Source organism: Phascolarctos cinereus, unplaced genomic scaffold (assembly GCF_003287225.1).
Source record: "Phascolarctos cinereus isolate Bilbo 61053 unplaced genomic scaffold, phaCin_HiC Scaffold_9;HRSCAF=440, whole genome shotgun sequence".
NCBI lineage: Eukaryota > Metazoa > Chordata > Mammalia > Diprotodontia > Phascolarctidae > Phascolarctos > Phascolarctos cinereus.
This window is the reverse complement of record NW_027556402.1, coordinates 189726454-189738381: the sequence shown is the minus strand read 5'-3', so window position 1 is coordinate 189738381 and position 11928 is coordinate 189726454. Positions and strand designations below refer to the sequence as shown.

Sequence of the window (11928 nt, the reverse complement as noted above, 5' to 3'; positions counted from 1 at the left end):
AGCAGAGACGGACGAAGTCACTGAGAGTGCTGAAGGGACAGCTCCGAGAACGTGCCTTTTTCCACAGCAAGGTCTAGAACGGTCCGGGAAAGAACCAGTCTGGAATTGATGTGGAGAGCATGCTTTTTTCTTCTCGATAGGCTAATCCTCTTCAGTCCTTCCGCGGAGACTCTCCTGTCATAGTCACCGTGTGACTAAATCTACCAGCTCGAGCCAAAGTGGGAAGATGTATGGTTTAGGCAGCGGCATCAGAGCTGGCGGTGATTACTTCCGTGTCAGGATCTGTGTCTGTTAGCTCCGGTACTGTTGGAGTCTCCTGGCAGCTGTCACAGTCTCTTCCCTAGGCCAGTGTTCTGTTCCAGAGCCCTGGTCCCCCGGTCCACCCCCACGTCTGTGCTTCAGAGGAGGAAGAAACCAGTCTTCGCCCTCCTGCTTGCTCAGATTGAGCGTCTTTGTGGTTAGGGACATTTTTTTTTCTTCTTTGGAGTTTCAAAACGGGTTTGGAAAGAAAATGTTCTACGAGTGACTAACTTATGTGGCGGCCTCGTGGGGTTTAGGGAAGGTAGGTGGCGGCGTAGCTCGTACAGCTGATTTAAGCAGTGAGTCCCGATCTCCATAGACCAAGGGGGTGTCTCGGCTTTCACAGATTCAGCCCAGGCAGCCTAGCTTTGAGTACTCTGGAGCGGGACGCTCTCCGGGCTCTCTAGCGCTCTCAGGAAAAGGAGCTGCGGAGTTCAGCTCTACATCACCTTCCTCTGGCTCTCCCAAACCTTCCAGCCGCCATTGGCGGCGGGAGAGCTGCTGCAGCAGCAGGTGCAGACGCCACAGCAGTAGCAGCCGAGGCAGAAAGGGTGGCGTGAGGGGCGGCAGCTTCCTGGAGTGAAGAGTAGCCCCTTGCGTGTGTATATGTGTATGTGTGCGCGCGCGCGCGCCTGTGTGCTTGTGAGTAGGTGCAGAAGAGGGCTTCCCCCACCCTTTCTCTCCAATCGGGATCAGTCTTTATAGCTGGGGAGCAGCAGCTAGTGCACTGCGGTCCTGCTGCTGGTGCTGCTGGTGCTGCCGCCGCCGCAGCCGCCGCCACCACCACAACCTCTACTATTACTTCACATCACCTTTCACTGCTGCCACCATCTCGATCGCCTTCCCTTTGTACTTTATTTCACGTGCTCCATCCAGAACAGGGGATGCGGGTTTCTCTTCCGTCTTTTTAAGATCTACTTGGTTTTCACCCCCTTCCCCTTCCTCACCCCCTCCTCCCCTCCCCTCTCCCTACATTGCTCCATCCATCCATCCATCCATCCATCCATCCATCCATCTATTGCTCCATTCATTCATGTTTAGGGTCCTTGGCGACGGCACAGCCCGGGAGTGAAGGTGCCGGAGGAGCGTGGCTGGGGGGCGGGGAGGGGGGAGAGGACTAGAGACACGGAGGGGGTACTAGAGGAGAACGCTAGAGGATGGCTGAGAGGAAGAGGAACTGGAATAAGGAAGACGACCTGCCTGTGTATCTAGCCCGGCCCGGCACCACAGCACAGACCCCTCGCCAGAAATATGGGGGGTATGTTCGCCTCGGTGGAGGGCGCCTACGAGAACAAAACCATCGACTTCGATGCCTATAGCGTGGGCAGAAAGGGCTCCCGGACTCCCAGGAGCAGCAGCAGGCCCGACATGATGTTCTTGGGGGAGACTGGGGACAATTTCAGCGAGACAGCCAGCGACGTGAGTGAAGTGTCCGGCTCTGTCATCAGCTCTCCGGGAGACAGGGATGACAAGACACCGGGGGTGGAAATCCGATACCCGATGGGAAAGGAAATGCTCCAGGGCCCGGACAATGGCAAGGTAAAAAAAGGAATGTGTGTGTGTGTATATGTGCTGCGGAGTGTGTGTGTGTGGGGGGGAGAACAGCATATGGTCTGCGGAGGGAGAGAAGTGAGGCTGCGGGGAAGAGAAACCTAGACTGCAGACCCCTCCTCCCCCCCATAGGGGTCTCTTCCTTAGCACGGCACTGCAGGCTTTGGGGGCGGGGGAGGTAAGGGGGAAGTAAGGTAAGGAAATGGGGAGATGGAAGGGGCTGGGGGGAAACAGCAAGGTTTCAAACTTGTGACTTGGCTATCCAGTCAAACCTTTGCTGGCAGGCAGCATCGGAGATGAGGTGCCTCGGCCCCAGAGTAAGAGAAGCAGGCTTCGTGGTGTCGGGAGCCGCGAAGAGGGACCTCAGACAGTGAGTGCCCCCTGGTTTCCCCTTGGCCAGTCCTAAGCTAGCCTGGGGAATGGAAAGAACTCAGAGACCGACATGCCGCAACCTAGATTCCCCACCCCGCCCCCTTCAACCCCCGCACATCCTTTTAGTGAAGACCGCATGGTTGTGGTCCTGACCTCTTGGAGAGCTGGCTTGAGACTAGGTCCGAGCCACGAAAGGGGGCGCAAGACTTCGCTTGAGCTTCTCAGACTCCAGCTGGCACCTGGTTAAAGCTTTTCAATGTAACAAAGCCACTGAGGGGGTAGGTTGGAGGTACTGGGGATTGCTTGGGTGACCTGACCTGGATCTAAGGCCGTTTCCCCTCTGAGTCACTGGGAAGGATCCATGCGGATACTGGCAGGGCATGCAGTCCTTTTGGTTTCAACGTAGCAAAGGAGAAGGAATGCTTTATTGGAAAGGACATCGGCTCTGGAGTCAGTTGATTTTGTTTCGAATCCCAGATCTACCAATTGCAAAGTGCATGACCTTGGGCAAGTCACTTAACCTCCATATACCTCAATTTTCTCATCCGTAAATAAATTACTTACCTCACAGGGTTATCAGTCCAGTGAAACAAGTGAGATAATGGATATAACGCGTTATTTAAATTTCAGCTATTGAAGAGGAGTGGTGGAGCCATTGGCCAAAGCCAATGGTATCTCCCCTCCCCCAAACCCTGATCCTTGATTCCCCAATCCAAATGTTTGTCAGGGAGCTGAGAAAGGTTTAAGCAGCCTGAACTCTATCTAAGAGGGAGTGATCTCCCCAGCAGGTTCCTGAGCGGTAAGCTCGCTTTCATTCAGGAGCTAAGGGCCATCAGAGACACTAGACTCCTCGTTTTGCTGCGGTCAAAGCCTCCACCCACTTTTCCTTGGCGTCATTGGAGCTGGACAAAGGGTGGCTCCAAGGGAACTCCGAGGTTTTAGGAAGAGTTAATGGAGCAGAGGAACAATCTAGCTGAGCTCCCCCCCTCTTCCCTTCCCCCCAACCAGAGCTGTCCCTCAGCCTCAAGTCTAGGCCCATACTCCGTGTCCTGCCTGCTACCAGTCTGCTACGGAAGAGTTGGCTTTCGGGGGACCATTCGAAAAAACAATTCGCCTCCTCAAATTCAACAGTTTACAAAGAGAAAGGGAAAACAAAACACCCAATAGATATATCTGGTTCGGAACACAGGTTAAAAGTGCTTGCACTTCCTAAAAATAGCAGCTTCCATTTCTTAATCTCTGTAAGATTTACAACGGGCTTTCCTCACAGCAACCCCGTGGGCCAGGTAGTGCAAGTATTATCATTCCCATTTCACAGATGAGAAAACGGAAGCTCAGAGGAAAGGACTAGCCAATGGTTACAGTCAGTTACAGAATTCAAACCAATTTCCCGATTTCAAGAAGGATTTTTCTTTCCCACCATTCTGCCTCTTTTAGTTGTTCTTCTCCGTTCTTCTCTTCCTCCCCATCCTTGTCCTCTCTTATGTTTTCTTCCTTCTCCCCAGCTCAGCCCCTACTCTTGATGCACAGACACCAGCATTTTATAGGCCAGCTGGGAATAGGGGACCCTCCTCACTCCCTTCTCCTTTTAACTGCTGCCAGGCTTTCCTTTTCTTAGGGACATTTCCCTGGGGTGTACCAATATGACTCTTGAAAACTTTATGGTAGAGAATTCTTAAATAAATCTGCTGGACAAAATTTGATTTAGGAGCCCAGGAGGACAAAGTGGCTTTTCTTTTATCCTTGAATTATGTGTTAAACAATAGACAATTTGAGCTTGGTTCAGGCCTATTCAGTGGACAAATCACGTCCACTGTCCTCTATTGACTGAATGGAGGGGTGCTGGGGTGTGTCAGGTTTCCTCTCTGGCTTTCCACTGTGTTCTACCTCCTGAGACCAGTAATGTAAGTTAGTTTTGAAATGGGGGAGGAGGCTGAATTTATAGCTCAAATGGAAGATGCCCATTTCAGTAACACTTGCCTTTTAAACTCAAGAACTGATTTAATACTGTATCTCAGAATCATCTAACTTTAGAGCTGCAGGGGACCTTGGATGGTTTTCCATATATTTTCGGAACTGAGGTGAGGATCAAATTAACTAGATTTAGGACAATCAGGGTTATCTCCTCTACCTCCTCACTACCTCTAGTTTGAATTTGCCAAATAACTTCCCCTACAGAGTGCCCACACCAGAGGCAAACAAATGGATGTTGGGAACCAGGGCCAAAACATCTCTGCTATCTGGTCGTCTGTAGGTGCAGCCTTATTTGGGGCTCTGATTGGGCCTTTCCAACCCAGATGTTTCCTGCTAGGGTTCCCCCCCCAAGTCCCCACCTCAAGATGTTGAAGCACCTGTAGCATTGAGGATAAGGTCCACTAGGGTTTCCAAATACCTTTTAAAAACACATATAACAACCACAAGGAAAAAACAAAACAAAACCAAAACAAAGATGAAAATGTCATCCCTTTTGGAAAGATTTATTGCTCCTGAAGAACTCTCCAGCTTCAGTGAGCTTGGGTCTCCGGGTGGGTAGCAGAGGTAGATCGGTGGGTGTGTTGGGGAGCGGTGAGACTGAAGAGTGGAAAGGAGGAAGCATGTGTTAAGGGGTGGGGGGGAGAAGGAAGATTGGAAAGGAAGCGCTTCCTGGGTTGAGCTGAACTGGGCGAATCCTGCTAGGTTCCTGCAGCCGAGAGGGCGCTGGCGCTGCCTCTAGAAGGAGCTCTCTCTAGCCAACTCCCTTTGGGAGACCCGGCCCTGTTTTATTGCAGCCGGAAAAAAAAAAGGTAGCAGGCTTTTGCCCACGCTGCCGTTCCTCTTTTGGAAAAGAAAACTTTACCTTTATTAAAATATTTTTAAACGTTTGATTGCTGGGCGACAAGCCTGCCTGGGCCCGCACGCGGGACTGTTGTGTGAGCGTCTGAGACTCGGAGGCAGAGGGGGAGAGACAGAGACAGAGAGGAGAGCCCCCACACAGAGGGAGAGTGACCATGTCTTATCAGGGCAAGAAGAGCATCCCTCATATAACGGTAAGACCAGCCCAGGGCACAGAATGAGGACTCCTCCCAGAGCTCTCTGGCCTTTGTTAGGTGGGAGGGGGTGGGGGATAGATAGAATACCGGCACCCCGGCCCTGGAGCTTCTAGCTTAAAGACACCGGGAGGAAGCTTGGGGGCTGAAAATCTGGCTTGGACGAGGGCGGCTATAAAATTGAGGGCGAGGGCAGGTGTTGGCGTTTGCAGGTGGGGCCGCGGGACGGGTTCTTCCCCCTAGTGCCTGTTGTTTGTGTGTGTGTGTGTGTGTGTGTGTGTGTGTGTGTGTGTGTGTATGTGTGTGGAGGGGGGAGACTATGGGACCAGGTGTGTCTGTTGAGGGAGGGGGTGTCTCAGCTTCCAGAGGGCCTGGAGGGCTTGGGGGTGGAGGGGGTGGCTCCCGAGCACTGCAATGTCCCCCTCTTCTCCTTTTCTACTATCAGCTCACCCTCTCTCCCCATCTTTGGCTCAAACAGTAATGCCACCCATGGGATCCTAGGTAGCTCTTCAGGCTCTGAGCTGGTCCACACCGCCTATGATGGGAACGGAGGGAGATGCTGTGGAGGGGGAGAGAATGGACTGGGTGGGAAGGTGGTTCGCAATTGATGCTAAACCGAACAAAAGAGGGAGGGGAGCTCTGTTTCATGCAGTCTCCAGAAACCTCCCCCCACGCCCCTCTGGCTCCCCCAAGCAGGCAGCCTGTGGGCAAATCCCTGGTGAGTGGCTCCTCCCAGCACCCACTGGTTCCCATTTCCTTCCCCTCCTGGGGGGTGGGGCGGGGGTTGTAGAGTAGAAATGGGGTGAGCTAGGGAGCGCCATGACAGAGGCACCGCCTCCCAGCCTTCCTGGGCTATTAATAGAAGAGAGAGGGACTGCTGAGCCGGCGAGATCGGGAGTCAAAGGGTTAAAGTGAGCTTGGCTCACAAGGTGGGGGGAGGGGAGAAGATGGGAGGGGGCACCAGGGCGTTTCCATCTACGCGTGGGCGGAAACAAAGAAAAATCTGGATCTGACCAAAGAACCTGGGATGCAGCATCTGACAGTGGCACTGTGGGAGGGGTCCTGGGGCTGGAGAAACATGCCCTGGAGTGGGAAGTTGCTTTCTTGAGGTCAGATTGGGATATCGCGCGGTGCTGAAAGCAAGAATGCCTCCTACTTTTGCAGGGGCCCTCTATTTGCGGTAATTGGTCAGCTGGAAAAGTCCTGCTAAGTCATAGATTCAGTTGTGGTTTCCCAGCGGTAGTCCTAAACTACTGCAGGCGAGCTAAGCCTTCGCAGGTGGGAAATAGTGTAAAAACGCTCAGGCTTTGGTCCTTGTCCTCCAGGAAATGCAATGTTTGTTGGGGCGACTTCTTCAGATATAGCAGCACCATTCCAGGCCTCATCAAGATTCTCAGCGGTGTAGGAATTTAGAAAAGGGGTCCCAAAGACGGCAGGCCCAGAGTTCCAAGAAAGAAGTCAGCCTTGAGAGACTGAAGAGGAGCATGCATGGGCTTAAACTCATTTTTCCCAAGCTTGAGTTGTGGTTTGAAGGACAGACCATTCATTTGTGGAAGTCTAAACAGCGCCTTCAGCCTGGGACAAAATTCCTCTGTAAAATGCTTTGAATTCTGTTGTGTATTATACTAGTGCATGCACTGTAACAGAAACACAGGTTCTTTCTTTTAAAAAAGGGGGAGGGGATAATACAGTGAGCTTCCTCAAGAGGAGCCTTGTAACTCCCCAAACGATATTTTTTTCCCCTTGATATATCCAGTTCAGCTCAGAGTGTATGTCTGAATTAAAGCCTCAAGGAGGAAAGAAATACAACTGGAAATATATATATTAATATATTATATAATTATATATTTTATACACACACATATACACAGTCTTACTTTCATTGTGCATTGCCTGGTTGCTGCTGTGGTTAAGTATTCATTTAATGAGTGTTGACCACTGAGAGCATTTTCTCTAAACAGGGCATGTAGGCAAATAAGGAAGTGGAGAGATGCTTGTGGGAATGAAAATTGGATGATTATTCATATTTCTTATGGCTTTAATTTTGCCCCTAAGAATAAAGTTACTGGCCCTATCTAAGGAGGGGAAAACAAACAAAACAGGTACTTGAGCTTTAAGCCTTCGAAGAATTTAAAATATTTATAAAGCATTCTAATACAGCAGGTATTTTTTTCTCCTTAATTAGCTGTACATTAGAGGACTGACTTTGATGTTATAGACTGTGTCTTTGAAGCCTGATGCTGTTATGCCTAGAGAAAAGTCTGGGTGTGGCTCTGTCTGAGAGAGGAATAGTGTAGTCACTTGTTTTTGTAGTCTTGAAAAAGCCTTCTTTCCTCAATAATCACCAAAGGACAAAAGGGAGGGAGGAGGAGCGGGGAATTGCTGGACTGTGCTAAGATTCAAAGGCATTCACCAATAAATATCCTTTAGTAATTGAATTGCCAAGGGCTGTTCACAAGGGTGTGTACCTTTAGAGAGAGTTCACATTCTGGAAGCTGGATATTGTCATAGTATTTTGAGTTGGAAATCCTAGTACATAAAATGTCAGAGCTGAAAGGGACCTTAGAAAATAGCTTATAAACTGTCTGAGCTGGAAGGGGCTTTAGAATATAGTATGTTAGATCTGAAAGAGACTTTCAAACAGAAAATAGGATGTCAGAGCTGGAATGGAGTCAATAATAATATAAATGTAGAATTTGAGAGCTGGAAGGGAGCTGTAGGCACAGAACATAGAATAATAGAAATAGCATAAGAAAACAGGAAGGAATTTAGAGCATCTAATTGAGTTCCTTCTTTGATGAGGAAAATGAGATCCAGAGCCAGGGGAAGTGGTTTGTCCACCAGCAAATACCATGTAACAGATCAGGGACAAGAACCCAGAGCTTGTGCCTATAGTTTAGTGCTTTCCCCCATGATTCCAGAATGGAGCCTAAAGCCACTTCTGTAATCCAAGAAGGTATCTATATTTGAAAAGTATTTTGGGGGGAGGGAATGGGAAGGAGTAGAAGTAGCAACAAAGTGGTAGGGAAGCCCCATTATCAGGCTAAATAGATGGTAACATTCCATATTCAGTCATTTTCAGTCATGTCTGACTCTTTGTGACCCCATTTGGGGTTTTCTTGACAAAGATCCTGGATTGGTTTGTTGTTTCCTTCTCCAGCTCATGAGGAAACTGAGGCAAACAGTATTAAATGATTTGCTGAGTATCACATAGCTAGTAGGTGTCTGAGGCCAGATTTGAACTCAGAAAGATGAGTCTTCCTGATTCCAGGCCTAGTACTCTATTCAACGGTCCACCTCAACACCCAAATAGATAGTACCAGGCAAGAGTAAAGGTTTATTGAGCATAAATAAGATATGTGGATGGCTTTTGACTGGGCATTGGAGGTACCTATTAAAGTATAAGCACTGGAAAGATGAATATAAGTGCTACTAATAGAAATAGGGTAGTAGGGGAGATGAGCCAGGTAATTTTAAACATGTTTGAGATGACAGCAAGACTGTAGTAGAAGCAGCACAGGGCTTGGAATTCCAATTGCTCTGCCAGGTCTGCCATCCTGTGAACCTCATTTAACTTCTTGGAACCTAAATTTTCTCATCTGTGAAATGAGAATAATAATACTTAAAATAATCTAGCAAGGTAGGTAGTACAAGTATCATTATTTAATAAGGAAGTTGTTATTGGTGTTATTATTAAGGAAAGAATTTTGTAAAACTTAAAACAGTAGAAAAATGAGCTATCCAAGTAGAGCTTTTCTACATAGAGAGGCAGCTAGGTGGCTCAGTGGCTAGTGTCAGACCCGAAGTCAGGAAGACAATCTTGCCTCAGACACTTACCAGCTGCTTGACCCTGGGCAAGTAGCTCAACTTCCTTCTGCCTCAGCTTTCCCATCTGTACAATAGAGATAATTAGAACACCTGCCTCCCAGAGTGGTTTTGAGGATAAAATGAGATAATATTTGTAAAGTACTTTGTAAGCCTTAAATCACTATACAAATGCTAGCTATTATTATTAGCTATAGCTATTATGTTTGCAAATAAGGGATAGTTTGATTTGAAACTGGAAAAGCCCTTAGAAATCCTTTAGTACTACTCTCTTGTTTCACAGGCCAGAAGACCCAGAGAGGCAGAGTTTCGCCCAAGGCCACCTGTTAAAAAGTTCCAAAGCTTAGATTCAAATGGAAATAGTGGTGCACATATTCCAGGTCCAGTGCTCTTTGTCACAAAGATATGGGCTCAATGTTAGGAGTTCAAGGTTGGTGCTGGATCTGTGCATGAAGGTGATGGTTTTACCTACACTGATGAGTTCATGGGTATGAACCCACGGTGGTGTTAGAGAGTATGCTAACACACTAAAGACAGTTAGGCTAATGAAAACCTGGCTTGGACATAATGAAGCATAGTATACTTAAGTTTTCTTTGTGCCATGAACTTGGTTGGCAATCTGGTGAAGCCTAGGAGACCCATTCTCAGAATAATAATTTTGAATGCATGAAATAATAAGATTACAAGGAAAATCAATTATATTGAAATAAAGTTACCAAAATATAAAAAAAAAAGAAACCCAAGTTCATAGAGCCCAGGTTAAGAACCCCTAAATTACTCTGATATAGTGAAAAGAGCACATGGCCTGGAACCAAGAGACCTGGTTTGCATCCTAGCTCGAACACTCATTACCAAGGTGGATTTAGGCAAGTCATTTTACTTCTAGGACAAAACCTGTTTCCCTGTCAATAAAATGGACATAAAAATACATGAACTACTTATCTCAAAGGGCTGTTGTGAAGCAAATGCTTTATGAACTTTAGGAATCTCTCAATATGACATATGTATATGACATATATCTATATATCTCTCTATCTATCTATCCATATATATATATATATATATATATACACATATAGATCTTAGATCTTTGACACATTAAAGGTTAAGAAGTCCTGCTCTTATTTCCAATTATTTTTAATCCAGCATTCCCAATTTCTAATACTGGCATTATTTCCAGTCCAGTGCTACAGCAAATACTAACAATTCCAAATCATGGATTCATACCTATGAACTGTGTATGTATTAATGAATTAATTGGTGAAAAGTATCTGCTAGTTGGTGATGAAGATAAAAGGATATTTGCCTGAAAGGAATTCATAATCTAGTGTTGATGCTTTGGGGGTAGGAATGATGTAATTGAATAGTCAGGCATAAGCATCTTTTTAAAAACCTTGTAACCTCTATGGAACGCATGAAAGGAAGTTCAGTAGAGCTTTCAAGGAAATATTTTTTGAAAAGAAAGATTTGAGAGTGAGGGGAACAGAAAAAAATACTTGGATGGATTTAGATTCTTGCTGATTGTGTTTATTAACTGTAACAGAGGAAGCAGCTAGGTACTGCAATGGCTAGTCAGGAAGACCTGAGTTCAAATGCGACTTCAGACACTACTAGCTGTGTGACCCTGGGCAAGCCACTTAACCCTGTTTCCCTGAGTTTCCTTATCTATAAAATAAGTCTCCAAATGGCAAACCTTACTCTACTATCTTTGCCAAGAAAACAACTCCAAGTAGGGCCACAACTTGAAACAACTTAACAACAAAAAGCATCAAACTCTACCAGCCCACATCACATCTCAGTCATGCCTTCTTAACCTGTACAATTCTTGAATTCTTGTCTATGGCCTTCAATAAATCTTCCAAAGACTTTCTAACCAATGTGCTAGACACTTTTTAACAGTGTGTGTATTGGTGCAGCATTTGAGTTCTCCATCTCTTATTCATCGCTCTCTCTACGTGACTAGCTCACCTACTTTGTCAATCATTTACTTCTCTGATGTTGGCTCTTTTTTTTGGCTACTTCTTTCAATCAGATCATCATTTATATGGTCCCATGGTCACAGTGTATTTATTGTCTTCTGGATCATGCATAATTTTGATTTCATGATGTTATATTTCTCTTCTATATAAGATCACTAATAAAACACTGATGTTCAACAAGACTTTTAGTATGTGTTAAGGAGGGGTCATTGAAGATGCTACAGTATTTCCCAAATGTAATCCACTCCACTTTACTCATTTAAAAATAATATTGCTTTTTATTTTCGTATCATGGCCATTTGCCCTTAGCCCCCTGCTGCCTTCTTTCTTTCCTTCTGTCCACTGGACCCTTCCTCTTAACAAAGAAAATTACTTAAGCAAAGTCAATCCACAACCCACAAACAACAATGACTATACAGTATATCACATTCCATACAAATAGCCCCAATCTTTCTGATAAGGGGAGAGCTACAATGAATTCTGAAACCAGAATTTCCTGTCCAAGGTATCTGTACTGATAATCTATTAATTTTCCTTTGTGGATTGTTAGACCAGTTGCTTTTGAGTAGCTAGACCTTACTGCATATGTCTAGTAGTATTGTGGCATTTGATACTACAAGAACAATGTCCATAAACAGTAGTATATGGAGGACCTCACCATTTATTGGGATTCCTTGTATTTGGATTCATGATAGTGGTGAATGCCTTTGTTAAGCATTGACTTAATGTTTTATGTATTGCTTGAGATTGATAATCAAATACATGTATCCAAATACCTTGTATTATTTCAGCATAAACATGGGAGTAACCATAATGGAGAAAAGACTCGATATTTGTATTTTATTATATTGAATCAAGTGGTTTTTTTGTACCAA

The 11928-nt window shown here is 46.0% G+C and overlaps 1 protein-coding gene across 1 annotated transcript in view; it reads left to right on the top strand.

Annotated features, from left to right (window-relative positions):
* CRMP1 (collapsin response mediator protein 1) overlaps window positions 1–11928 on the top strand; it is an 80131-nt gene continuing 68203 nt past the window's right edge. Inside the window, 2 exon segments of the mRNA XM_020992296.2 lie at window positions 1–1553; window positions 1555–1839. Of these exon segments, the coding sequence (XP_020847955.1) occupies window positions 1458–1553; window positions 1555–1839 (381 nt within the window). The 5' untranslated portion in view covers window positions 1–1457.